Source organism: Madurella fahalii (genome assembly GCF_045866475.1).
Source record: "Madurella fahalii IFM 68171 DNA, scaffold_6, whole genome shotgun sequence".
NCBI classification, from domain to species: Eukaryota; Fungi; Ascomycota; class Sordariomycetes; order Sordariales; genus Madurella; species Madurella fahalii.
The window spans coordinates 3,087,068-3,114,701 of record NW_027263976.1 but is presented as its reverse complement, the minus strand read 5'-3'; the positions used below and the strand labels follow the sequence as shown (position 1 = coordinate 3,114,701).

The window sequence follows — 27,634 nt, the reverse complement described above, 5'->3', positions numbered from 1 at the left end:
CACCGTCCCTTCAGTCATTACAGCTCCTCCTCGTCGTCTGACAGCAACTCGTCAACGAGCGATTGCTCCCGTGACTGCTCCTCGGGCTTGGTATGAATAACTGTCCCGCTGTCGTCATCTTCCTCCTCCTCCTCCTCCTTGATCTCCACCTCGTGCTGCACGATCGTCTTCTCCTCGACCGCCATGCGCTCGTCCAGCCCAATCGAACTCGCCCTGCTCATGCTCCTGCGGAACTTGCCGCCTGCAGCCGCCTCCGCGACCGTATCCAGGTTATTGACGATCTTCCCGAGGCTGACGTGGATCTTGTAGAGTGAGTTCCGGCTGGTAGCATCGGAGAGGAGCTGGTTCTCGACTGCCTCGCAAACCAGGGCGTAGACTTCCCTGGTCTTGTCCTCGGACGAGGCAGGGGAGACATACAGCTTGCCGAAGAGGGCAGCAGTGATTTTCTTTTCTTCTTCTGTTGGACGGGGTCAGCAAAAAGTGAAAGAAAAGGGGAATGGGAGGTAAGGGATGAAGGTAGACATACTGGGTACATTGCCGCTCAATCTCTCTAGGATGTCCCTTGCAAAGTCCAAATGGACGTCGGCATTGACGAACTTCTTCTCGGCATCGAGTGACCCGCTCCCGGGAGTGTAGCACTTTCTTGGGTCCGTCCAGTCGACGAGGCAGGCGGCGATGGTAGAGAGAGAAACCATCTCGTCTTCAATGTCCGCATCGTCATCCTCGAAACCCTCGCGGACATTGTACAGCGTGTGCAGCGCGTCCAGCGCGACGCACCGCATCAGATCCTGGTTCTCGGGGCGCGAGTAGCAGAAGACGGGCAGGAAGTAGTTGAGCGCCTGGCGCACGCTCTGGTTGCCCGAGCTAGCGGGCTCGAAATAGGCAATCACCAGCGTCTTGAGCAGCTCAGCAGAGACGTCGTGGTCGCTCACGACGCGGCCGAGTAGTAGCTTAGACACAGCCACAGTTGCGGCCGCCTGCACCTCGGGATGTTTGGCGCCCGACCGTAGCGCCTTGATGTAGACCTTGAGAAGGGTCGGGTTGGACGACATGAGCTGCGCGCCGTGGACGTTGAGAATGTCGGTCAAGATGTGCAGCGCCGTAATCTGCAGCGCCGTGTGGCCCTTGCTGAAGAAGTGCATAAAGAGCGTCAGGTTCTCCTCGGCGAGGGACCGGTCCAGCAGGGAGCACAGGCCTAGGCATACCAGGCCTCGCTCGCGCACCGGCGCCTCGTGGCTTCGGACTGCGGGGACGACGAGGTTGTTGAGCATTGCCACGAGGTGGTCGTTCTGCTGTAGGTCGCCCGACACGTTGGAGAGCATGCACTGCACGATGTGCAGGCACTTCATGTTGATCACGATCTCCTTGATGGCCTTCTTGGCAGCCTCCTCTTCCGAGAGCTCGGGGGTATTACTCTTGCCGCGGTTGGTGGGGGTGCTCTCGCGGCTCACCTCGGACCTTGCAGAGTGGAAACTTTCGTCGTCCTCGGCCGGCACGTCGTCGACGATGGTATCGTGAACGTCGGCAACAGCCTCGAGCACGATGCTGCAGAACTCCTTCTCACCAGCCGCGTCGGGAGCGCAGATGTCTCGGAGCACATTTACCGTGAGCTTGGTCGCCTCGTCTGGCAACTCTGGAATGGACAGGGTCTGACGGAGAAGTGCGAACATCTTGCGGCGTCCAACTTCGTCCGAGTAGTCGAGGGTGAGAGCAATGTGGAGGAGCTGCTCTACTATGAACTCTTGCTCCACTGTGTCTTCCTCCTCTTCCTCGTCATCTGCTTCCTGTTCCTCGGCTCTCTTGATAGCGTCAATCAGGACCTTGATGTACCGCTCGAGATAAAAGGCTACCTTGGTGACCTCGGGCAGCTTCTCCTCGATGAGCGACTGGAACTTGCCGTTGCCCTCGCTCTGGCAGAAGTCGTTGAAGGTCCGGACGACAAACACGGACTCGGCGCTGAGCGTCTCGAAAAAGTTGTCGTCGAAGCACATTGCCTCCCGGTAGTCGGGCCGACCCTCCCAAAAGCCCTTCATGGCCTCGAGAGCGACGCCGTTCTCGCCGCCAGAGTTCAGGACGTCAATCCGCTCCAAGAGCTCCAGGAGCGCATCGAGATTTGGCGGCGACACCTCGGCCGGCTGGCCAGACTCAGCGGGCGGTGGGGTGCCCGCGCAGTCCTCGATCCACCTCTCGCGGAAGAGGCGGCCGGCAGCCTTGCGGACATTCTCGTCTCGGTCTCTCAACCCCCACCGCAGCAACTTCTCTCTCATGGAGAGCGAGAGGTGGCGGAAGTCACCTAGTGCGGGTAGCAGACGTGAATACACGGCACGGCGTGTTGCCGCATCCTGATCGCGGGCCCTTTCTAAAAGAAATGGTAGTGTAGACGGGAGTATGGGCAGGTTGACCAAAAGTGACCGCCTCACATCAGCACTGGGGTCGTTTTGCAACACCTCGAGGAGTTTCTCCAGGAGACCGCTCGAAGCGTCGTTATCGCTGTCGTCCGAGTCTGGCTCAGCCTCCACAGGGTTCCCAGCAAGACGGCCCAACCCCAGGACCGCCTGGGCGCGCACCATAGCCTCCTTGTCGCGAATTCTCCTCAGCAACCCCGACCGCAGTTTCTGGAACAAGTCGTCGTCGATGGCGTCGAGTGAGTTGATGATGTGCGAGATCAACTGCGTCGAGCGGTAGCGCACAAACTTGTCCTTGGCCGTCAGCAGCGGCAGGATGGTCTCCATCAGAAAACCCGTCAGGCGTGTGCCGGGGGTCTCGTGCATGGTGCTAGCATCCGCGTCGACCTCTCCCAGCAGCTCGGTGTCCTTGTCGACGGCATGGCGCAGGAACAGGCCGACGAAGCGGATCGTCTTCTCGCCGACGCCCTCGCTCTTCTTAATGGGCATGACGCGCAACACACAGCGCACAAACTCGGTGTTGAAATTGTCCTCCTCGAAGTCGGATGCGGCGGCAGCGGCCGGTTTCTTGGTTGCCGTCGGTTCGTAGCAGCATGCCTCCTGGATCTTGCGCAGCGTGACAGCAAGCTTGCGGTGGGTTGCTGTCGTCCGCTGGGCATCGCGGAAGATGGCTGTGATCTGAGTGCGCAGCGCATTATCGGGCGTCTCGGCGGGGATGTCGATGTTGGTCGAAGAGGCGCGCGATGCTGTTGATGCGCGGGTGCCCCCCGCCGCCGAGGACCGGGTCGACCTCGTCGAGGCTCTCGCGGGCATTTTGGGCGGCTGCCGGGTGTGTGCTTCGTTCTTGGTTATGTTGTCTGAGTATTGGTTGGCATCCGCATTTCGCCTCTGTGAAGGGGAAGCAGAGAACGGAACGGAACGTCGTTGCTCTTGTTTGTTTATGGCAATATTCCCAATCCGGTTTAGCGTTACATATTTGGAGGGGTTCACCCCCATGTCTTTCCGATCAGCCCCACATCTTGCACGATAAGCCGCTTATCGTCGTGGATCCAGGATTTTTTCAATTGAGTGGGAGCTCAGATCAAAAGGTTACCAACCCGCTCGACAACTCCCGCGAAGACAGCTTCGAGATGGCAAAGTCCGGGGACAAGAAGCGCCAACGCGACGCCGAGGAGGCACCGGCCGGGCTAGACGGAGCGGCTGGCCAGACTTCCAATCCGCCGACCAAAAAGGCGCGGGTCGAGTCCCACCGATCGCTCTTCGTCCGGTCGCTCCCTCCAACGACCACCAGCGAGTCGCTTACCGAATTCTTCTCGCAGCACTATCCCGTCAAGCACGCCACTGTTGTGCTGGATCCCAAGACCAAGACGTCAAGAGGCTACGGCTTCGTCTCGTTTGCCGACCCAGAGGATGCTATCGAAGCCAAGGAGAAGCTCAACAACGAGCTCTTCGATGGCCGGCGGTTGAGGCTCGACATTGCCCAGCCACGGCACCGCGATGCTGCCAAGGCCGGCTCTGAGGTTGCATCCAAGGTTATTGAGGAGAAGCGGAAGCGCGAGGAGCAACTGGAACAAGCTCGGAAGCCGCCGAAGCTCATTATCCGAAACCTGCCCTGGAGCATCAAGAGCTCCGATCAGCTGGCAAAGTTATTCCAGAGCTTTGGCAAGGTCAAGTATGCTGATCTGCCAAATAATAAGGGTAAACTTTCTGGCTTTGGTTTCGTCACGCTTCGCGGCCGCAAAAACGCCGAGAAGGCAATGGAAGCTATCAATGGCAAGGTGGTCGATGGGCGGACCTTGGCGGTGGACTGGGCGGTGGACAAGCAAACCTGGGAGAAGCAAAAGGACGGTGCGGAAGCAGATGAGGGTGATGCAGGATCGAGCAAAAGCCCCAAGGCGAAGAAGTCCAAGAAAGCAAAGGAAGAAGATAACGACGAGGATCCAAATATGACCCAGGAAGATCGGGACCTAATGAATTTCTTCAAGAATTACGGGGACAACCTAGAAGACGAGGAAGAGAGCGATGAGGAGGGTGAGAGCGATGGTGAGGATAAGGATGAGGTCGAAGATGAGGACGAGGATGAGGATGTGGATGTAGGAACGGGCGAGTCCGGCGCATCTGAAGACGAAGACGATCAACCGAAAAAGCAGATGACGGATAATTCGACAACGCTCTTCATCCGCAATCTTCCGTACACGACGACTGACGAGACACTCAAGGCCCACTTTGCAAAGTTCGGTGCTGTGAGGTACGCCAGAGTTGTGATGGACCGCGCTACCGATCGGCCAGCCGGCACTGGGTTCGTATGCTTCTTCAACATGGACGACTGCATGGCTTGCTTGAAAGGAGCACCGCGCCATCGCCCTGCTCCCACGCTCTCCAAGCACTCTATTCTGCAAGACGAAACGGTCGATCCCGAAGGCAAATACACGCTCGAAGGCCGAGTATTGCAAGTTGCTCAGGCCGTGAGCAAGGACGAGGCTACGCGCCTGGCCGAGGCAGGTCCGGGTCGTAAGGGCAAAGAGAAGGATAAAAGAAGACTCTTCCTCTTGTCCGAAGGCGCAATTCCCAAGGGCTCACCCCTCTACAACAAGCTTCCCCCGTCTGAGATCAAGATGAGGGAGGCCAGCGCCAAGCAACGGAAGAAGCTGATCGAGTCCAACCCCAGCCTGCACCTCAGTCTGACCCGTCTCGCCATCCGCAACCTACCGCACAACCTCGGTTCCAAAGAGTTGAAGGCTCTTGCCCGTGAAGCCATTGTAGGCTTTGCCAAGGACGTCAAGGAGGGACGCAGACAGCCGTTGTCGAAGGAGGAAAACTCGAGAGGCGGCGAGCAGGACAAGGAGGCAGAGCGCCGCCGGAAAGAAAAGGGCAAGGGTGTGGTGCGCCAGGCCAAGATCGTCTTTGAGACCAAGGAGGGCTCCAAGGTGGACGAGAAGACCGGGGCGGGCAGGAGCCGCGGTTACGGTTTCATCGAGTACTCGTCTCACCGGTGGGCTCTCATGGGCATGCGATGGTTGAACGGCCATGCGCTGAAGAACGAGGCGGGCAAGACTCAGCGGCTGATTGTCGAGTTCGCCATTGAGAATGCCAACGTCGTGCAGAGGCGGCGGGCGCAGGAGGAGAGGACGAAGCAGCTGGGACCGAGGCCCCCGAAGACAGAGAAGGAAGCCGATGGTGGCAAGTCAAAAGGGGCTAAGAAGGGCAAGAGCCGCAAGGGAGAGAAGGAGGGCGATGGCGATAAGCTTCCTCCCACCAAGGAAGCTAGAAAGAATGCCGACGCTAAGCTTGCGATGAGGACCAAGATCATTGCAAGGAAGAGGATGATGCGGAAGAAGAAGGCCAAGGTGCGGACGGGGAAGAAATAGGAGGCAGTGTTGATTACTTGACCAGGCATACCTGTACAGCAAACAGAGCTTCAGCGCGTTATACTTTTGAATCCGAATTTGCTTGCTCAGCTTTGCTCACTCTACGCCATCAATCTGTTCCATCCCCTGGTCCTCCGTAACCCGCCACCTCGCCTTTTGGCTGCTCCCCGTTGTCAATCATCTAAGCTCCCAAGTCATCCTCAGGTTCATGTTAGCCTACAGAGTGACAACGCCATATTACTGGAGGGGAGAGGTAACTATCTACAATTCAGAACCATACAATCATATACACATAATCAATAAGTCATCGGTCTTGATGAGTGGGGATTGCAATGAAGTCAACCAACCAGCCAATCTTAGCTTCACTTCCAGAACCAGCCGCCATCCTTCCTCTGGTCTTTCGAGCTGCTAGACGGGTCCCTGTCACCTTTGTCATCCTTTTCGTCCCGGTTATCGTTGCCAGACCCTCCGAACGTCGCATGCCACTGCTGGGATTGGCTCGATGAGCTCTGAACCTGCCTCATGATGACGCGGCCGTCTTCGTCCGTCCAGGTGGTCTCAGTCTTGGTGCGTGTGTTTCCGCGCTCATCCACAAACTCAGTCTTGGTGGTCTTCTTTGTGATACCGTTCTCCACGAACTCGGTCGTCTCAGTCTTGGGCGGAGATGCGGGCTTGGCCTCCCAGAAACCGTCATCGCGTCGGCCCTCAGAGATGGACTTGAAGAAGTTAGACAGCGAGCGCTCGGACTCGTTGAACGCCGAGCGAATGACCGAGTACAGATCGCCCTCCGTCTCAGGTGCATCCTTGTCCTTCTCCTCAGTGGCATTCCTACCCCCGCGCTTCCGCTCCCCTTCGCTCTCGCCCATGATCTCATCCTCCAGCAACTTCCCAAGCGCCTTCACAACCCCGCCAATATCCGAGAAGAATGACCCAATCTCATCATCACGGTTCTCCCCAACCTCACTCCTCCTTCCCCTTCCCCTCGAGGCCCTCTCAAAAGCCGCCATCTCTCGCTCCTCCCGCGCCACACGTTCCCGCCGCCTCCTCTCCACCCACTCCTCCATCGTCCGCGGCGACCTCTCGGCAGGGCGCGACGCGTCCCAGACAGGGAAGTACACCTCCCTCAGGCCCGCGCTCGCCATCCTCTTCAGCCACCGCATCTCGGCCCAGCATCCGTAGGCGCCGTGGACGGTGAAGGCGTCGCGGTAGTCGGCGAGCGCGAACAGGTGGTGGTGCCAGCCGGGCGAGCGCTGCTCCGCGGCGCGCCGCCGCGGGTCTGCCATCTCGGCGGCCGAGCTGGCGAGCATCAGGTCCTCGAAGGCGTCGAGCCAGCCCGTGGCCGGCTGCGGCGCGCCGGCTGCCGTCGCGCCCCCGCGGCTGCTCTCGTTGGGCCGCGGGTGCCACCCCAGCTCGCGGTGCAGCCGCAGCGGCGAGTAGGCCGACTGCGTCAGGAATAGGTCCCATGCTGTCTGCGCCTCGGCGCGCGAGCCGCCGCGCAGGGCGTCGAGGGCGGCTTCAAGCTGGGGGGAGGGCTGGAGGCGCCGGAGGGCGTGGGTGTAAGGGGAGGAGGTGGTCTGTTCGTAGGGTGGCGGGATGCCGTGTGGCGCGGAAGGGGAGCTGGAAGTACTTGGTTCGGTCATTTCGGTTGTTTTGCTGCTGGTTGTGGTGTTGGTGGGTTCTGCGGTGTGGTTGCTGTTGCTGCGGGACACGGCCGACGAGAGGCTGACAACGCTGTTGAGGCCCGCGTGGATGTTTGCGTCGACGTGCTGCTTGAAGCGGACAAACGGGTTGTTGGAGGGCTCTTCGTCTGGCATCGGGGATGTCTATTACTGTGCTGCTGATGCGTCGACTCAAATTGACCTGGTGGGTGTCGTGGGCGGTTGACGTTGATGATGCGTCCGGAGAGGGTGGGACAGCTTTACGTTAACTTTAGCCAAAGATAGATGGACTTGCCCCGCGGTGGAGCTCGGTGGAGCTATCGGCAACGTTATCAAATTGCCGGGTCATCAATTACGCTTAACAGGAGGTACTGTACAATACCGCACAAATCAGGTCTAGTGGCCTTTTTCCTCCCATCGGTTTAAAGCATCTTTCGCTCCACGTGACCTATTTACTGGCAATCAGGACCGAAGCCTTCTTCTCGGCCCTAATTTGTTTCTCAGCCAAAGCTTCCAGGTGCCGACCGAACCTCGTCGCCTGCTTCATGTAAATATTCACTATTCTCCTAAACCCTGACCCGAAGCTTTTCGTCACGGCCTAGATCGGGATCAACTTCACTCACTCGTCAAGACAACCCAGCCAGAATAGGCCATAATGAAAGGGGGCCCGGGGTCGGGGTCCAGAGAATACGAAAGGGCCCTAGTGGTCCAAAACGGATGCACAGGACCCATGGAAACGGGGGTTAGTTAGCGAGCCCATCAAAGCAGATTGGTTCCTCAAACAAGCAAACAAGTTCATTGTCTACAATCGAATGTTTCCTTTCTTTTTATAAGTGAAGTTTCTCGTATCTAAGTCCGTCCTCCGCACCCTCATTCCCTCCTTGCCCACTGTAAACCACCCGTCTGATTGGAGAGCAAGCAGATGATCCATCACCGTCCGGAACACGGGTAGTGGGCAATGCCGATTATCCGAGAGTGGATATGCACTTAACCACCAAGCAATCCGTTCTTCGGACGCAAGTAATTACCATATTTTTGTTGTGGGACATTAGAGTCCAACGGTGACGCGAGCTCGTCTTTCCGTTATGCCTTGTGGCAGAAATATTTTATGTGCTGTTCATGAATGCTTCGCCGCAACTCAAACTGTCAAACACGTGCCAAGCCCCGACGCCGCGCCAAGCAATTATCCGCATCGACCGGGGTTGCATGACAATGACGGAGGTCGGTGGTCGCGGGTTGGGGGGCCCTGTGCAGGAGTCTCATCCTCGCTCGAGCGGCACGAACCAACACGGCGGGAGTCGCTAGACGGGAGATCCATAATTAGCTCCTCATCACCTTTCCTGCGCTAAGTGATGTTTTGCAAAGTCGCACAATTTTTTGGTGCTGTTATCTTTCCCAGCTCGATGGTTCCCCTACCGTTTTCGTTGCTGCGCAGTGACGGAGCTGCCAAACTGAGCGGATAATTAACGACGCGAGCAACTCTAACCGCAAACCAACCGACGCCACGAAGCGCTCGTACGGTACCTGGGCCCCAGTTCGACGTCGGCGCCCATGATCTGCCGCCAGCTTGCTTCGAAAGACCGGTGCGCCTGTGCTTGTCCCGGGCCGACGGCCATCGTGCCTTGAACAAAGCACACGCAACACCTGCGGGGAACCATGCATCTCCCTCCGCCCTCGTCCGCCCTGGCCGAGCGCGCCTGGCCCGCTTGGCTGTCCTTCCTCGACAACAATGGCGGCGACTCGGACGGCGAGCTCCAGAACTGGTCCAGTCTGATTGGCATCATTAGTGCCATCTGCGGCAACGCGCTGATCGCCCTCGCCCTCAATGTCCAGCGATACGCCCACATTAGATTGCAGCGGAAGAAGTTGCAGATACGAGAGCGCGCGAAGCAGGCGATCAAGAATGCCGTTTCCGGTGCGCACGCCCGGGGAACGGGCGGGAGGTACGGCGCCGCGGAGACATCAAATGGGCACTCGGGTGGCGATGCCACCTTGTCGAGGCCCAGCGTCGGCAGCAACGGCCGATACAGTGAAGACGATGGCCGCAATTCATCCGAGACGGACCCGCTCGCGCAGTCCTTCGAATTCGACGAGTCACATTGGACAGAGCATTCCAGCGACAAAGACGCCAAGGTTGCGTCCACATACCTCAAAGACCCCTACTGGTGGCTAGGACAGGTGCTCGTCACGGTCGGCGAGATGGGCAACTTCCTTGCCTACGGCTTCGCCCCGGCATCCATCGTCAGCCCGCTCGGCGTGGTAGCCCTCGTCTCGAATTGCATCATTGCGCCTATATTCTTCAAGGAGGTATTCCGCCACCGCGACTTCTGGGGCGTCATCATCGCCATCACGGGCGCCGTGACCGTCGTCCTGAGCGCGCAGACGGAGGAGACGAAGCTGGGCCCGCATGAGGTGTGGGATGCTATTACTACCATGGAATTCGAAATTTACATGGGCATTAGCTGCGCGCTGATCGCGCTGCTCATGTGGCTGAGTCCTCGCTATGGGAGCCGGACTATCCTGATCGATCTCGGGCTGGTAGGCCTGTTTGGTATGTGGACGATAATCTGCAAAACAGAAAGAAACACTGGCTAACCGCCTTTAGGTGGCTACACGGCCCTCTCAACCAAGGGCGTATCCTCGATGCTCTCGTCGACGCTGTTCGGCGCCTTCACCACCCCCGTCACCTACGGCCTCGCCTTCGTCCTCCTTTTTACCGCCGTTATGCAAGTTCGATACCTAAACAAGGCCCTCCAGCGCTTCGACTCGACCCAGGTCATCCCGATCCAGTTCGTCCTTTTTACTCTCTGCGTGATCATCGGCAGCGCTGTCCTCTACCGCGACTTTGAGCGCACCACCGGCGAGCAAGCCGTCAAATTCGTCGGCGGCTGCCTGCTCACCTTTTTTGGCGTGTTCCTCATCACCAGTGGCAGGCCGCGACAAGATGATGAGGAAGAGGTGACGCTTTCCGACGCCGAGGGCATCGAAGAGACTATCGGTCTCACAGAGCAGGACCCCGCTGCATCCCCTCCGGCACCACGCCAACCGTCCCGTCGGGCCAGCGACGCGGCACGGTCTCGGCGGTCGTCACGCGCATCGCGCGTCAGTTTCAAAGAGGCCATCAACAAGCCCCTGGCGGCTTTGTCAGAGTCGGGCTTTCCTACATCGCGAGCTCGCCCCGGCACGTCCTCTAACCAGAAACCCTCCTTCATCAACGAGGATGACAGCGACGACGACGGCGAGCACTCCCCCTTGCTTGGCAATCCCTGGCGCGAAAGCGGCTCACCGCCTGAGCACCCTCGGCCCCCCTTAGGGGCCCACGCAATCTCGTCCGATTCGATCATGTCAGTCGTGACCTCAACGGCAGTCACATCCGACGGTGAATTCCAAGCGCCCTCAGGCGCGGCAACACCGCACCATTCAAACCAACACCAGTACAGAATCACGACCATGCCGGCCGCGGGCACAACCCCCCCGCGGATAAGCACCACAGCCACTACCAACACTACCACCACTCCGAGCGCCCGCCCTTCCACCCCGCGCACATCCCTCAACCTTCACCACTACTCGGGTCCCGTCATCTCCCCCTCCCCTTTCTCATCCACCCTAACAGCCGTAGTGGCCGATAAGCTGCTCGCGCATCTCGACGGCGCCGGACACAGCCCTACCGCCACGGCAGGTGCCTTATTCCCCGCCGGGGGGGCGGGGGCGCGCAGCAGCAGCAACAGCAATAACAATAGCAATCCTCAGAGAGCCGCAGCGGGGCTGAGGAGTAGTCTGAATCTGTTTGTCTCGCAGCAGCAGCAGCAGCAGCAGGATGAAGAACAGCAGGGGTCGGGCGGCGGTACGCAGGGGCTTCGGCGGAGGGAGAGGGAGGGGAGTCTGAGTGCCGTGGAGAGGAACACTGGTGGCGCCGGCTTTGAGGGCGGTCCTGGTGGGCTTAGAGGGCGGGCGAGGAGTCTGAGTTATACGCTTGGCCTGGGGAGCTTGTTTGGCAGTCCGAGGAGAGGGGGCGGGAGCCTCGCGGTGAGGAGGGTTGGCGGTGGGGATGGCGGTGTGAATGGGAGAGATGAAGAGGAGGGGTTGTTTGGCGGGAGGCTGCTAGCGAGGGCGAGAGCCGGTGCTGGTGCTGGTGCTGGTGCTGGTGCTGGTGCTGGTGCAGGTGCGCGTGCCAACCCGAGTTTGGAGACGCTGTGATTTGGTGGATTGGTCATATCTATGTGAGTGTTTGGGGGGGGAGGGGATTCTCTGGTAAAATTGGTGGTGGCTGGGAGCGCTGCTTTGTTTTTGCCTTTCCAGGGGAACAGGACATGTGAATAATACTGTCTGTCTTGTCTGGGAACCATTACAAGGAAGTCTATGGCGTGTCCACTCTCTGCTGTTTCTCTCTCTTTTTCTTTTTCTTTCTTTCCTTTCTTTTTTTTTTTTTTTTTTTTTTTTTTTTTTTTTTTTTTCCCCGCCACATATCACGGAGCATCATGCATTGGATCGGAGTTTGTTTTCTGCTCGGTTCGGGTCTTTAATTCTTCGACTGTATATGCAGCGGCTAGTGTTGTCCATACTTGGCTTGGTGACGGGTCTCTGGCCAGCATGCCTCAACTCACCCTATATTCTTCATAAACTAGTTGTTTGCCACATAGCACATAGAATACTACCATATAATAATTACTTTATGAAGGTCGTCGAGGCCGCGTTGGTCACATTCTCTTTCCGCTTTCTCGCCGAGATGGGTGATGGGAACTGACCGTTTCGTGGTAGGGGTCGCGCCCGGTCAGCAAGGTAAAGTGTGTCTTCATTACGGCAGCGTAGAATAACAACAATTGGTATCACTTCCTTCTTAGTCCGTCCACCCAACCATCTCCAACGCTCTCCCGTCCTGCAGCCCGGAATCACCACCCATCCGCCCGCCCCGAAACCAAAAAGACTTGGGCTGCAGGAGACGCCTTGCGCCCGCGAGGCAGCATGGGCACAAAAGAAAAACCAACAACGCCATGTCATGCCGGCTAGCGTAGTCAACCCCGGTCAAAGCGGTGTATGCAAACATATAGGGTATGTGGTGCGCCATGTGTATATACGAATCATCATCAGTCATACGACGAAGACCGATCAAATGTGGTAACTGAACAGAAAAGGGAGGGACGAAGCAAAGTCTATCTGGCGATCAATGGATCGTCGTGGCGGCGGGCGGCTCTGACGGCAACGGGGGCCCCTCGCGAGATGCGCTAGGCGTGGTCGGCGAAGCAGGGGCGATTTCGGGATCGGGTATCTGGATGTCGAGCTGCGAGAGTCAGCACAAACCGAGAATAAGTCGTAGGAAATTCTGTCGGTATCAAACATACCGTCATGTACCCCGTACGTTTCAGGGGAACGATCTTGGGCGGCACGGCACCCTCCTCAGCCGCGAACGTCTTCTCCATCTGGGCGTTCCACTGCTCAATCCATTTATCGAGATTCCGGAGGCGGGACTTGACGGCCGTGAAACCAAAGTCGTCCCATAGCCATCCAGTGGCGACGCCCAACACGCCGTCTAGGACGTTCCGCCAGTCGTAGGGGCTGAAGATGGGGACGAGCTCACTGTTCAGCTTGTCAATGATACGCCGGAACTCCTGCTCGGACACGCCTGCTGGGTCCAAGATGTCGGGATACAGATTGGAGAAAGTGGGGGCCAGGTCGCCTTCGAGGAGCCAGTCCCGGCGGACCCTGATGATGCGTGTTGTCGTGTATTCGGGAGAGTCAATGGGCACGTGCGGGTTCAGGTGCGGGAAGCAGGGATGCTGCGGGCCCCATTCCTCGCCGTGATCTGCTGGTTCGTCTGGGTCGCCCATGATGGACGAATTGCTCGACGAGATGGCGGACCCGATGCCTGATATCCCAGACGCCGTCGAGTGACGGTTGTGCGGGCCATCTGGGCCACGCTCTAGGTCGGGGGGGAAATCATCCCCGGCGTTCTCGGGCGGAGCCATGACTTCCTTTCCCTTTCCCTTGTCCACCTTCTGTTTCGACCCGTGTCCAAAGCTGAGGCCGAAAGGCACCTGCAACTTCGTCAAGCTTTGACCCCTGCTCCTACTCCTAAACCTCCGGGTTTCGGGTATCGCCAGGTGGGTGGCTGGCTCGCGGGAGGGGCCTGCTTCTGTCTCCTCGGCCGGCGATGGAGTAGGGCTTACGCGCTTCTCGTCGTACGAATGGCGGAGAGAAGGTGGCAAGCCAATGCGCTGCTCAATTCCGGCGCTGCGCTCAAACTGGAGACTGGCTCTGGTGGAAACAGAATGGCGGCCGGGGACCTGCTCGCGGAGCGTCAGGAGGGGGTAATCGCCAGCAGCGGTGCCAATGGGGTCGGCCGGCTCGATTGTGACGTCAGGCGGAGGCCGGGCGAGCGGGACCGGTGGAGGAGGCGGCGTGGATGGACGACGTCGCCTGCGGGTTGGGGCGGGAGGTGCGAGAGTCCTGGGGGTCGAGTTGGTGGGGTTCCAGAGACGGCCCGCGGACAGATGGCGAAACGGGCGTTGCAAGGAACCAGCTTTGAAGTGCGCGGAAGGGAGGTGAGTGCGGAATGGGGATTGCAGGAAGGAGTGCTGGGCACTGCCGAGGCCCCTTTGCGACACGTTGTTTCCGGGAGATGGCCGGGTAGACGTTACTGGCACGGGCGGAGAGGGTATCGGGACGGGAGGACCAGAAGTGTGTTGCGACGGCGAGGACACGGTCGGGTTTGCTGCGGGCGACGGTCGGGTGCCGGCCGATGCATCTAGGGCGGTCGTCTTGGTGGGGGGTGGAGGACGAGCAGCGGCTGCCGTGGGTGAAGCCGTGGGGAAAATCTTTCAGCGGCGACCGCCGAGACGGCCTCCGAGAGACGGTAGTGCCGTGTTCCCCTTCTTCCTTCTCCCCCGCTTCCCCGTGTTGTAAACGGGGCTTTCCGATTCGGCTGTACGCGATCCGCGGCGGGCTGCAATCCCGCGGCCCAGCGAATCTTGTCGGGCCCGTCACGCAACGTCGAGAATTGCCCAGTTGCCCCGGACTGACGAACGGCAGACGGTAGCTGGCGTCTTGGACAGCAGCAATCGAGATGCGGGATGGGGATTGGCAAGCGCGGAAATAGACGCCGTGGTGGGTTCGCAATGATTGGGTTAGGCCTTGTTGTGGATTTTTGCCAGTATGCAGGGCGCGATTGATGGCCCATGATGGGGAAGCAAGTGCATGCAGCTCGTGCAACTCGCGTGCTGTCAGTTGGCGACAGCTGAGACCCGTCCCCTCTAGAGCAACATCTTCGTGACAACTGATTTGAACGAGATAGTGCCTGGATAGACTCCGAAATAGCACTATAACCACATCCAAGTTTTGTCAAGACAGAGCTTTCAGCTGCAAATTCTTCAACACCGGAATTCATGCCAAGCGAAGCCCCCTTGCTGACCCTAACCCTCTGGGGGTTGCCTGCCCTAGAAGTGAACAGTTTCTCCGCCTCGTCGTTTAGTATCGACGCCTCTTGACAATCACAATTACAAAATACCAGAACCTATTCAATCCGAAGATTAAGGTATATAGCTTAGGTTTCCCCTCCATAAAGTTCCCAAATATCCTACGTGTGATGCATCCGACATATATATTAGTTGGCTAAGCAGCAGCTCCTCACAAGCCGCCAGCCAAACTCCCCATTCTACATATTTTCCTTTTTTTCTTTCTTTTCTTTTCTTTTTTTTTTTTTTTTGGGGGGGGGGGGAGGAGGCGTCTAATTGCTTTCCCCTTGGTCTGGCTCTGTGTCTTTTATGGACAAATAGCCAATTTTCGCAGCAGCGTCCTAAGGTTATGCCCAACAGCATCACAATCAAGCTCTACTCTCGCTCTCGGCCATTGTTTGGTCTGCTCCTCATTAAGGCGAGGAGGGTGGATTCCTTCTGTGAATCATTACGACGTTTCTTGCAACGCACCATTGTTCCCGCATTGCATTATCCTCTGAAGCTGCAGCACCAATGCAGTAGCCAGCGTCGAACTGTGGAGAAATGGGACCGGACGAACAGGAGGTGGAGCGCCCCGCAAAGCTTGTCATCCACCCGATTGGGGTGGCACAAGGTGGGGGTGTCAATGCCGTCACTGGCCAGCCTTCATCGCACAACGACTTTGTTGGATCGTTCAGCCCGATTCAGCTCGCCTAGTCCAGCGTCTTCATCCGTATCGCCAGGATGGCCTCTCATTACCCGCACCGCTATCGGTTCAATATCAGGAGACGGTAGTAACTGTCGTGCTAGACAAAAATCCCAGGTCACGGAGCTGCGCCTTTTGAGTTGCCCTGGACATGCTCGAGACACACGGATTCCTGATTACGTCACTGCAACAGCATCCTAGGGGCACTTATTCACCTCATTCCTAAGCGGGCGTCTCACCCTCACCCCGTCAAAACGCTGGTTTGGATACATCAAGAGCAGGATAGACGGCTTTCGATAAAGTGCTCGGCCACCCGCGCTATCTCAACTGACAACTGACAATGACGGACCCACCCACTAGCCCGGGCATCGGCCGGTCATCATCGATTGCAACCGGCGTTTCAGCGGACCCGTCAGCGACGGTCCGTCGCAACACCATGCCGCCCGATGATGGAGCACATATCCATCGCCGGTCCACTTACGGCCAACTCAGTTTCGACTCGTTCCCGGAGGTCCGACGCCCGCGCCGCAGCTCAACCTTCTCCGCCTATAGTCTGAGCGAAGTAAGCCGGGACTTGCATGATGAGATTATCAATCCCGGGCCTATCTTGGATCACGAGGAAACATCGTGGCGCTCATGGCTGCCCCTCACTTTCGCCGTTTTGCCACCAATCGCCGGCCTTGTCTTTAAGAATGGCAGTCTATTCCTCACAGACATTCTTCTCCTGGGTCTCTCTGCTGTCTTCCTCCACTGGTCCGTGACGGCACCATGGTAAGTCATCATTCCGTCCTCGCGTTGCAGAGGACTAGCGTTCACCATGCCTAGGAAATGGTATCATTCTGCCCAACAAGTCCGGGAGGAGGAGGAGGCTATATTGGAGGCGGCAGTTGTCGACGACATCGACGAGGGTGTCAGCTTCAAAGCCCCGTCGCCCAAGCCCGGGAAGGAGGACGGTACAGATGAGAACGGGGGAATAGCTCGGTCCGAAGCGGCCAAGTTTGAGAGAGCGCGCCTGGCCGATAAGGCCCTGGATGACCTGAGGTCGCACGAAACCATGGCATTATCGGCATGCTTCATCGCACCAGCAGTGTCGACATACCTGCTGTACCTGATCCGGAACTCGCTAAGCCGCCCCTCGGAAGGCCTAGTATCGGACTTCAACCTCACCATCTTCTTCCTGGCTGCCGAGATCAGCCCGCTCTCGCACTCGATCAAGCTCATCCAAGCGCACACGCTCCACCTACAGCGGATCGTGCACGCCAACCCCTACCGCGAAGGCCGGGTGACAACGGCGCAGTGGGAGGAGATGGTCGGTCGCATCGCCGACCTGGAAGCGCGCGTGATTGCGCACGAAGCCGCCCAGCCGGCCGTCGTCGATGCGTCGCCCGAGAGCCACGCACAGCAGACGAAGCAGATGCACGCAAGCCTAGTCCGGGACGTCCGCGCTGCCGTGCAGCCCGAGATTGACGCGCTCAACCGTGCCGTGAGGCGCTACGAGAAGAAGGCGAGGGTGTTGGCGGTTGACACGGAAGGGCGGTTGCGGGACCTCAGCACGCGCGTCGATGACGCCATTTCCTTGTCGGCTGTGGTGGCGTCGCGGAAGAACGCAGGGCAGTGGAGCATCGTCGGGTGGGCGCTGGATAGCATATTGTATTGTATCATGTTGCCTTTTCGGGTGGTGATCAAGATGGTTATCCGCGCGCTGCGGATGGTGTCGGGGCGTCTGAGAGGGGGGAGCAAAGGGGTCCATGACGGGGAGGTGGTGAAGTCTGGAAGAGGGCCAAGGATGAGCTCAATGCGAGTGTCGAGGAGACAGTGATGTGCTGCTGCAGCTTTGATGCATATGGGGCGATTGGGTACAAAGCGCCTGTTAGATCCCGGATATTGAATACATCCAGTTCGTGTTGGCACTCACTCTGCTTGTGTATTCCCAGCAAGGACTGTTATACATGGCCTCGTTGCTCTCCGCAAAATTGATCATTTATCATTGTATATTTACCCCGTACACATTTTGTCCCCTTGTTTTCGCTTCTTGCATCCCGCTTCTTTGAGATCCTCAGTTTCCCATCTATTCTACATATGTCCTCAATGTCAAGTGCATCCTGCCTTGACTGGTATCTCAACTGGAACACCGTATAGTAGGCAATCGACGTAACAATTGAGAGGTGTGATGTGGGCTCTCAAGGTTTGGTCACAGCCTAACCTTGCTCTTGGACACTGCAATTGCCGATACTAAGTAATAGACATCTATGCAGACTTCCCTTCATTTCAAAGCTTCCGAGCTCGTGAGAATTGCAGTGCGGATTAAAGAGTAGAACGAATATGAAAATACCGCCAAAAAATATTTGGAAATGCAAACGCTGGGGAAGTTGGGTCCCACATCTCTCATATGGAGGAGAGGGGCGGACGCTGGAGGAAACACTGGAATGAAACTCGAAGACAAACGCTGGGTCGAACTGAGTACCTTTTCGCTATAACCCCCCCATTTGACCGCTCAGCCATTTGCGCTTGCAAGTCATTTGGGGGGGTTCGAAATTCATCGCGGCGGACGTTCTATATCTATGACAGGAAGATACAAGGACCTAGGGACGCAACCATCGTTGACCCGTTAGGGCTGTCGGCAGGTGCCCGCAGCTGTGTGGGTCGCCTAATGCAATGCTACAGCGCCATCCCGATCTACTACCACATCAGGGATCGGCAATCTGGAACACCTGTACGCCTTTGGCACACTTCGCACCCTCGGTTGCTTTTCTATTGAAAAGGCTTGGCTTGTGCTGCGTGTATCAACAATCCACCGTATAGGCGACTAATGTATGCTGTGGTCTCCTCGGTCCTTTTCCCCCGAGTTCCCTTAGGTTCGGATGCCTTCGACCCATCAATCCAAGTCGTTCACACCTGGCGGGGTCACGCCCAGCCCTCACCATCCCGTGGCTTGGCTATTCAGGTACCAGTCGCGCGGTCTCGGCAAATCAATCTAGTCCATCACTGTCAACAAGTTCCGGGCTGGTTGGAAAGACGGGCTGATATAGTGGTCTTCATCAGGCAAAATTGACGAAATTCTCAAAACATGATCAGAGCAGCTACGAGCCGGGCAACGGTTCCAGGAACCCGCAGGGGGCGGCTCACTTGCCGCTGCCCCTGCCTTCCACTGCCCGACTGCTCGCGAACGCGTCGTGGTCAATCGTGTTCCGCGCTCCCGGATGTCGACCATTTAGCCTGCGTCAGTTCTGTCTCAACCGGAGAAAAAGCAAGTCGATGTCGTTCCACCGCCCGCGAGATGCGGTCATTGGCGGTGGGGTCTGGCTGACTCGGCGAACTCGGCGGGAATGGTTAACGAGCTGCCGCCGACTGACAGGAGGAGCATGCGTCTTTGATGGAATTGCAAGCGCAGCATTGGTTCTTTTTGCGACGAATCACGGGCTGCAGGCAATTTGAAGTGTGAAAGCGCCCAATTCTCAGGAAGCCCCTGACAGGTCGAAGACGCAGCATTTGCCAGGTCCTGGGCCCCTGTCGGCCATGCGCACCCTAGTCACTAACTCCGACACCGTTACGGCAACACAACAGCCCCACGTCGAATCGTCGACGTCGCCAGACTCGCCGGCCGTCCGCTCATCTCAGACCCCGGGACCGGCTGCCCACTCGAAACATGGCATGGCTTGGCCGGCACCATGACGACCGGGACATATCCTAGTGTATGCCCTGAGGCCTCTTCGGGTAAAGGGGATTGGATGGGCCCGAGGCCAGGGCTGCCCACATCTCTGATTTCCTTGGTTACTGTCGTCCATCCATGGGTCTTGTTTCTTTTGTCGGGTCATATTTCCATGGCTAGCGTGCATACCCAATCCCTGAGCTCTAGCCGTCCCGTGCTGTCACTGGTCCTCGCCCGTCCATTATATGCCCGCCTGTCATGTCCCGTAGCCCGATCATTCATACTCCCCCGACTAGATGGTGTCTAGATCCTGCTTGTTGCTGCTTCGACAGCATATTCGCTCGCTGTTTCAATTCCTCGGTCCTAAACTCGTCTACACATTCACTCGTTACGTCCAGGACTTTGGGTGGGCTTTTTGATGTCGAATTCGTCCCTGGTGCGAGGCTGGTAGCCAATAATTCTCAACCGTCCCCGCGATCAGAGCCACCGATTTCTTGCACAGCAGACACGGCGAAGCATGTTTTTTCCAGGGCACTACATATGCCTCCTAGTCGAATAGTCTGATGTATTACACACCGGGCAGAATCCGGAATCCGTTTGGCCTCATCCTTGTTTATAACCCGCTAATCTCTTGAAACAATGCGGCTTTGGGGGAGCTCATGTGGACGGGCTCTTTTATGTCTATGTCTCCTTGCCGGCCTCATAACCGTCGGAGCACAGAATCTGGGCACAGAAGGTGAATCGGTTACCCCCAGCTCGCCAAGTCGGACGTCGATAGACAATGGGCAAACGACCACCATCCCGGCGACTGCATCAGTTAGCCTCGAGGATATCTCGGCCGGTCCTTCCGCCGCTCCGTCGAGTTCCCGGTCCCCAACCACTCCCGCTGCACCAAGCTCTACTACTGAATCTACTGCTACGTTATTCAACTGTATGTGACCTCGACTGTCAGAAGAGAAAGCCACTAAGCATGCGCAGTTACAATACCTGAGGGCCAGCTGCCACTCGAACCCGTCATCACGCCCGGATGGGCTGTCGCCGGCACTATCCTCCTCGGGGCAGGGCTTGTCTATGCTTTGGTCGGGATCAGGGTGACATGGCTACATACCTTCTTCAGCACAGCCTTTCTGGCGGGCTTAGGGACCACCGTTCTGATACTATACCTCATGACGCCGCCTGTCGGCAACGCTGTCCAGGGGGCGTATGTGGTAGCTGCTGTCTGTACCGGGGCAGTCTTCGGTGGCCTGGCTGTTGTCTTCCAGGATCTTGCTGAATGTCTAGGATGTCTTCTCGGCGGGTTCAGTCTTAGCATGTGGCTGCTGACCCTGGGACCTGGCGGACTCATCCCTAACATCAGCGGTAAGGTGGCCTTCATCGCGGTTTTCACCGTGGCGGGATTCGCCTTGTACTTTAGCCGCTGGACGCGGACCTACGGCCTTGTTGTCTGCATTTCCTTCTCCGGAGCGACAGCAACCGTTATCGGTATCGATTGCTTTAGCCGTGCTGGGCTTCGGGAGTTCTGGGCGTATATCTGGGCGCTGAACGACAGACTGTTTCCGCTTGGGGCAGTTACGTACCCCCTAACACGCGGCATACGGGTGGAGCTTGCCATCACCATTATATTATCCGTCTTCGGCATCGTCTCTCAGCTCAAGCTGTGGCGCCTCGTCAAGGACCGTCGCAATGAGGGAGAGGGAGAGCCACCCGAGCCCGAGCGGGACATGCGCAGCGAGGAAGAAGACATTGGGCGTCAAACGGAGGAAATAATCAGCCGTGAGCGACGCGAGTGGGAGCGTGTGTATGGAGACGGCACAGCGAATGCCCTCGTCGGGTCAACAGACTCCGGTGTTGGCGGCATGGAGGGCGAGAAGGAGTTGCAGGATAATGGTAGGACTTTGGTAGACTCTGCGACTAGGCCCGAGTCGCCAGCCGAATCGCCGCCGGATACAGTGGTTCCGCCCCAGCCACTGATCGAGACATCTGGAGTGCAGACCATCATAGCAAAAGATGTCGGTGATGGCCGTGTGACAGTCAAGGTGGCCGAGGACGATATGCCAGAAGGCGTCACAGTTGAGGCGGCTGAGAAGGGCAATGGTCAAGGCGAAAACGTATCAACGTCAACGGCGAGGCACAGCTTCCAGGAAACCGTTGAGTTACCAGTTGTCTACCCTCCGTTCACCATTCCTGTTGCCAAAAATGATGACGACAGGTCCTCTGCAGCAACGTTTGCCGACGAAGGAGACGGATTCTCTAACAAAGCTGCTGCCGAAAACGGGAACGATGGGACAGTGCGAAGTGCCCAGACCCAAGACTTTAGAGTCGACCGTCTCACAAAAGGATGGTCGACCATCTCGGGCAGCCCCAAAGGGATCTTGTCGCAGCATTCTATGGCACACCAGGGAGACGACTATAATGGGATTGAAGAGAGAAGCGAAGCGTTAGCTCAACCAACCAGGGAGTCCAGGGACGATATCGACTCTATCCTTGCGAACTTGGATGATACGAGCTCTGATGGGGATGTAAATGCCATTCAAGAATGGAAGAGTCTCAAGGCAAAGAAAACTTCGGAAGAAACTATGATAGCGGAGCATGAACGGACAGCGCCATTTCGAGACGAACCAGACGATGTGATAGATGACAGCCTGGAGTCGCCGGAGCAGACTGTCAGAATTTCACCAGAACCGTTCGCGACGCACCACGCGACGGCACCAGGACCACCGCCAGGAAACGCAGAGCGTGTTATGGAGATTGGTAATATCGCAGGGGATAGGGAAGAAAACGTGTCAAGCCCGGAGCAGGCCCAGTCGTCAAAGACGGAGGAGCCGGGAGATGCACCCGTCAAGCCTCCGGAGTCAACAGTATCAGGGCCATCTGCTACAGCGAGTCTTACCAGAGAGAACCTGCCTCCGGCATTTTCACATGTCGCGTTGGCATACCGGACGAACGAATGGGCAAAACACCTCAGCGTTGCCGAGACACCCGAACCAGACGCCCTGCAACTCCATGAGTATGCTGAACTTTCCTCAGACGCTCAAGAACAGCCCGCGTCCCTGGATATTATCGACTTGCAGCAGACAGCTGAAAATGCCACCCCTCCCCCGGCGGCCCCGAGGGCATCTAGCGTACTACCGAACTTGGCTCTCCACCATGGTATGGTAAGGAGCAATCCGAGGACATCTAGTTACACAGAAATGGGCCAGCCCGAGAATAAAGGAATTCCTCATCGCCCCGCTCCCACAATGCTACAGCCGACGTTGTTGGCCGAAACCATCGCGGAGGAAGGTGACGGCGCGATGCCGCCCCCAACGGAAGCTGCCTGGATGGCACAGTCAATGGGCACTCCCTCCCAGACTAACCCGAGACTCCCCATGTCGACCCCTGCGGCGAATAGCCCGGGGAGGCCTACCCCTCAACATGGCAGGCCACAGACCCTGATGGGTCTCCGCGAGGCGTTACTACGGAACAGGGCCTCTGCTACGTTTGCTCGGCCCGAAGCCAACGGTCCTTACATCGCCCCTGAAGCATCCCCAACCCCAACCCCAGCCGCTCGACCGCCCTCTGGCGCTGGAGAGACACGGCACTACAACGGCCTCCCATTCCCTCATACGGCAACAACCCATTCATCAGGTGAACTGGACCTCGACGACCTCCCCCTCTCCCAGCGCCGCATGATCATCCGGCGAAGCAACCTCAACCTAACGCCAGACCCAAGCCTACAGAATCCCATCGCTCTCCCTACCCCCACAGCCGAAGCTGCCGCCTTCGACTCACACCAACCCCAGCGCACAAGCCAAATCAACAGCGCCGCGTCCGAGGCAATCCGCCAAGCCAAGCTAGCCAACTTTCGCAGCAGCGTCGCTGCCGATTTGCTTGCCTCCGGCGCCCTCGGCGCAGCCACGGCAAGGAGATCAAGTAACGGACGGGACTTCTCCTCGGGCGCTACGGGCAATCTCCAGCGGAATATTGAACTCCAGAGGAGCATACTCCTTACACAAAAGGAAGCGGAGGGGCAGCGGAGGGAGCAGGAACGGTTGGTGCGGGAGCGGATGGACAGGGAGTTTGACGAGCGGATGCGGCGGGATGGCGGAGCGCTGATGGAGGCGCATCGGGAAGCTATGAGGCGGTTGCAGAGGGGAGCGGGGAGTACGTGAGACTGGACTGCCCAACGGTGTGTAACCCTCGTTAGCTTTAATAGGTAATTCTTTTGATGGGTATCGAGGGGAGGAAGACGATAAGCAGTGGCGAGGGGATACGGGAGAAGAAGGTGAAACGGAAAATAGGGAAAAGAAGCGAAGTTGTGATATCTTGATGGGTCCCATCAATTCTGTTTTGTCGATCAACCATTCCTTGAGCTTCCAGAGCTTGTATGTATACATAGATATACCATTCCCTAGAGTAAGATGTTTTGATCCAATACGAGCTATGATTGTTATTAGATATGATAAATTCGGTAGTCGTAATGACACTCTTAAGAGTTGCCGTCAAAAACAGAGCCATGATAGGAAACGCTTCGTCCCAACACCAGGCATCGCGCCTTCTATCCTTAGTGGCGTTATCTATCCAAGGAGCTCCTTCACCTAATGGCTGGATTCACTTTTCTTTCTTTTTCCTTTCTTTCTTTCTTTTTCTTTTCTTTTCTTTTTTCTTTTTTTTTTTTTTCCAGCACCACTAACTCGCTCTTCATAGTATCCGCGGGCACGGTTGACCTACACACCTTGCAAACTTGGCCCTTCAACCGACCCAGCGAGCCCACCCCACTCCACCAACTCCTTCCGCCTTTACCCTCGACTGAACCCATCTCCTCCATGACTCGCAGCGTCCACGCGAAAGCGGAGGTACGCACAACACGCACACAAACCGAAATGAATCAGCCAAGATGCTCCCTCTCGATCTAGCTACAACGTCATCTTGTCCAATGTGGGATTCAACAGCCAGCACAACAAAAGCTGCGTGGAGCAGTGGAAGCGCGGTACGGTATGTCGTCCTTGCCCCCAAAGCATCCCTCGCTCAATTCCATCAGAAGTTCTTAGAAGACTGTCAGATACCAAATAGCGCAGGCTCATAACCAGGATGTCACTCGCTCGAAACGAGTCGCAGCTAACACACTCGGTGCCCCCCCCCCCCCCCTTTTTTTTTTTTTTGCTGATAATGCTATTTTACAGTTTTTTAGGCTGCGGCGTTTGTTCAGTGCAAGCCAGGGCAGTTCGGTCGGTCACTGTTGTGGGTGAGGTAGGGACGTGGTTGTTAGGCATCGTGTGGGTTGAGGCGGGTCTTACACGCTCACCCCAGCAGAGGTGACAAGCAGTTGCTTCCCATATAGCCCCGTTCTTCCACGGGCACGGGTCTCTCGGTTGCACGCGTTCTTTGGCATACCCAAAAGTATCTAGGTATTAGCAGCAGATCAAAAAAATTCTAATCGCTTGCTTGCTTTTCCAACAAGGTTGCCTCAAGAGGCATCTAACCGCCTCGACGCACCAATTACGTAGTCTACAATACCTCCATAATCATCATCATCATTATCATCATCACTCCACTATAAAATCCCTCGGCGTCCCCTTCTTTGCCCACTCCCGCAGCACATTCTTCTTGATCTTCCCCGTGCTCGTCTTCGGAAGTTCCCTCACAACTTCGACCTCACGAGGCACCATAAACTTGCTGATGGAACTCTGGTGCTTAGCCCAGTTAATCATATCCCCGGGCCTGAGCACCTTGCCCTCCTTGACCGTCAGGTACGCCTTCGGCCGCTCCCCCCAATGCGAGTCGGGGACGGCCACCACACCGGCCTCCAGCACATCCGGATGCTCCACCAGCATGCTCTCCAGCGCCACCGATGAGATGTTCTCGCCGCCCGAGATGATGATGTCCTTGGCGCGATCCTGGATCTGGATGCTCCCGTCGGGGTGCCAGACGGCCAGGTCCCCAGAGTGCAGCACCCCGCCGGCGAACAGCTTCCTCGTGGCCTCGGCGTCCTTGAAGTACTCCTTGCAGCAGATGTTCCCCGAGAAGACGATCTCGCCAATTTCCTTGCCGTCCCTCGGCACATCCACGAGCACCCCCTCGGGCTCGTCGGGCTTGATCACTCGCGCCGGCAGGCTCGTGACGAACCCGTGCCCCTGCCGCGCCATCTTGGCGTATTTCTCGTGCTTGGGAAGCGAGTCCCACTCCGGGAGGACATAGCCCCTCGTGATGGGGCCGTACGTCTCGGTCAGGCCGTAGACGTGGACCGGGTACAGGTTGAGGTTCATCATCTGCTCAAAGAGGTGGGCGGTGGGCGGGCTGGCGGCGACCGTGACACGCACGGGGCGTGGCAGGACCTCGGCCTCCTTGGCGGCGCACAGCAGCGTGTTGACCGTCGGCGCGGCGTTGAAGTGCGTGATGCCCTCCTCCTTGAGGAGCTTCCAGATGAGCGGGTAGTCGATCTTGCGCAAGCAGACGTGCGTCCCTCGCACGGCGCACACGGCCCAGGGGAAGGTCCAGCCGACGGCGTGGAACATGGGCAATGTCCAGAGGTACTTGCATCGGCCATCCGGGACGTTCAGCCCCGACTCGACGACGTTAGCGAGCGTGGCAAGGTAGGACCCGCGGTGGGTGTAGACGACGCCCTTGGGCTTCGAGGTAGTTCCCGAGGTAAATGGGATGGCAATCATATCGTCCTCGTTGGCGACCCTCTGGGATATGAGGTCTGCCCACCCCTTGCCCTCGGTCTCGCGGTCGTAGTTGAGCCCTTCTAGGACCGCCTCGTCAAAGGGACCGCACAGGGCACCCTCGGTAGCATCGGTGTCCTTGCAGCTAGTCAGCCCAGAATTCGTGATTTCAAATCGTTCACCGTGAGACAAAAACACACCAAATCCACGATAATCGGCACATCCGGGTGCGTCTTCCGGTACGCATCCAGCAGCCCTTCGTACTCGGCGTCCACGATGATAGAGTCGACCTCGGCAAAGTCCATTATGTAGGCAATGTCCTCGGGCTTCAATCTATAGTTGGCCGGCACCATGACGCCACCGGCGGCGACGATACCGTAGATGGCCTCCAAAAAAGCCGGGGTGTTCGGGGCGAGCAGGCCGACCCGCTTGAGGCCCTTCTTGCGCAGGTAATACGCCAGACCGCGTGCGCGGTCGGCCAGCTCCATGTAGGAGCGCCTCAGGACCTTGCCATTGGCGGTCAGATGATAGACGGCCTCGGCAGTGGGCTCGATGGAGGCGGCGCGCTCGAGGAAGTATGTGGGTGAGAGATGGGAGAAGTGGTTCGGGGAATGATTGTTTGATAGGGGTAGGAGGTGGCCCAAGACGTTCCTGAGCCTCGACGGAGGGCCGGACATGGCGGCTGTGAGAGATGGGAGACGGTCGTGGGCGACAGGAAGCTATCTCCGGAACAGCCGGCCGGTATTTTGCAGACCGGCGCGTGACCAACAATTAACTACGCGTCGGTGAGGCTGCGGAGGACTAGACACGTGGGGGGCAGCGGAACGCGGAGCCGAGAATATAGAGTAGATACTAAGGGCCGTAATGAAGAGGCGAAAAGGGGTGGCACAGGGTGTCGAACGTGATCCCGGCGAGTTTGCCGATTGAAGCCGCCGGTAGACCGAAGATAGTAACAGTCGGAGGGCGAAGGGAACCGAATAAAGAAGGACCCCTATTCTGCGGATTGATGATGTCTCAGATGGAAAATAAAAAGAGGGAGCGGACTATAAATACTCCATAGATTCGGGACCTGATTCAACCGCGGGAAGGCGCAGGCTCAGGAGCAGGCGAAGGGAGGCAACAATAATTCCAGATGTCCGGACTCCATCTCCAACTTCCTCGGTCAAAGCTGGCACCACGAGCGGCAAGCTTTCCGGGGTTCTCTCCGCGAGCCTCGCCGTTCCCCACGGCGGACGACTCGAGTTGCAACGTCCACTAAGCCAGATCGGGCAATATGAAGAGACGAGCGCCTCCACTACGCTGAGAAGAGACTGCCACACAAAAAGTTTGGGAGGGTGAGCTGTTGTACTATTGTTCGGACTATAAAGGAAAAAAAAAAAATAAATAAATAAAAGGGGACAAAAAGGGGCGAGGGTAAGGCCTTATTTACTGTTTAGCAAGTTTAGTTTGCAGTCGAGAGTGAGACAGCTCTTTCTCGGCAGACGGGACGTTTGCATATCACAGCACACGCGAGAGAAGGCAATTCCAGGTTGAAATGCTGTCATTCGTTCCTCGATCGGTCCCTACGCCAAGATCGTTCCCCGCACCCACGGCAGGCTTGTTTCCACCGCTTCCACTAAACCGCAATGGGAATCATGGCTCCGCTTACAGCTCTACCCCACATCCCCTCGGAAGGGGAAAACAAGCAATTCAGGGAGCCCGCCCTCTCATCTCAACCGGGAACCGCCTCCTTTCTCCCGGTTTCGGGTTCGCTCCGCCAGATGCATGTCACAGAACT

The 27,634-nt window shown here is 57.4% G+C and overlaps 8 protein-coding genes across 8 annotated transcripts; 4 read left to right on the top strand and 4 right to left on the bottom strand.

The window, feature by feature from the left end:
* Nucleotides 1-17: 17 nt before the first annotated feature.
* On the bottom strand, nt 18-3,218 carry YCG1 (chromosome condensation complex Condensin, subunit G; the record flags this gene model as incomplete). Its single annotated transcript, XM_071066380.1, has 2 exons — nt 18-457; nt 527-3,218. 2 exons carry the CDS (start codon nt 3,216-3,218, stop codon nt 18-20), a joined length of 3,132 nt encoding a protein of 1,043 aa, XP_070922481.1.
* A 317-nt stretch (nt 3,219-3,535) lies between these two features.
* NOP4 (RNA recognition motif-containing protein) lies at nt 3,536-5,773 on the top strand (the record flags this gene model as incomplete). Its single annotated transcript, XM_071066379.1, has 1 exon — nt 3,536-5,773. One exon carries the CDS (start codon nt 3,536-3,538, stop codon nt 5,771-5,773), a length of 2,238 nt encoding a protein of 745 aa, XP_070922480.1.
* A 362-nt stretch (nt 5,774-6,135) lies between these two features.
* MFIFM68171_10959 (uncharacterized protein) lies at nt 6,136-7,587 on the bottom strand (the record flags this gene model as incomplete). The annotated part of the gene is made up of 1 exon (XM_071066378.1): nt 6,136-7,587. One exon carries the CDS (start codon nt 7,585-7,587, stop codon nt 6,136-6,138), a length of 1,452 nt encoding a protein of 483 aa, XP_070922479.1.
* A 1,500-nt stretch (nt 7,588-9,087) lies between these two features.
* MFIFM68171_10958 (uncharacterized protein) lies at nt 9,088-11,628 on the top strand (the record flags this gene model as incomplete). Its single annotated transcript, XM_071066377.1, has 2 exons — nt 9,088-9,982; nt 10,037-11,628. 2 exons carry the CDS (start codon nt 9,088-9,090, stop codon nt 11,626-11,628), a joined length of 2,487 nt encoding a protein of 828 aa, XP_070922478.1.
* Nucleotides 11,629-12,592: 964 nt separating this feature from the next.
* MFIFM68171_10957 (uncharacterized protein) lies at nt 12,593-14,605 on the bottom strand (the record flags this gene model as incomplete). The annotated part of the gene is made up of 3 exons (XM_071066376.1): nt 12,593-12,709; nt 12,771-14,215; nt 14,449-14,605. The coding sequence occupies 3 exons, from the start codon at nt 14,603-14,605 to the stop codon at nt 12,593-12,595; spliced, it is 1,719 nt and encodes a 572-aa protein (XP_070922477.1).
* A 1,299-nt stretch (nt 14,606-15,904) lies between these two features.
* MFIFM68171_10956 (uncharacterized protein) lies at nt 15,905-17,383 on the top strand (the record flags this gene model as incomplete). Its single annotated transcript, XM_071066375.1, has 2 exons — nt 15,905-16,335; nt 16,390-17,383. 2 exons carry the CDS (start codon nt 15,905-15,907, stop codon nt 17,381-17,383), a joined length of 1,425 nt encoding a protein of 474 aa, XP_070922476.1.
* A 2,469-nt stretch (nt 17,384-19,852) lies between these two features.
* Nucleotides 19,853-23,364, top strand: MFIFM68171_10955 (uncharacterized protein; the record flags this gene model as incomplete). The annotated part of the gene is made up of 2 exons (XM_071066374.1): nt 19,853-20,144; nt 20,192-23,364. The coding sequence occupies 2 exons, from the start codon at nt 19,853-19,855 to the stop codon at nt 23,362-23,364; spliced, it is 3,465 nt and encodes a 1,154-aa protein (XP_070922475.1).
* A 1,374-nt stretch (nt 23,365-24,738) lies between these two features.
* On the bottom strand, nt 24,739-26,534 carry MFIFM68171_10954 (uncharacterized protein; the record flags this gene model as incomplete). The annotated part of the gene is made up of 2 exons (XM_071066373.1): nt 24,739-25,995; nt 26,058-26,534. The coding sequence occupies 2 exons, from the start codon at nt 26,532-26,534 to the stop codon at nt 24,739-24,741; spliced, it is 1,734 nt and encodes a 577-aa protein (XP_070922474.1).
* Nucleotides 26,535-27,634: the final 1,100 nt, after the last annotated feature.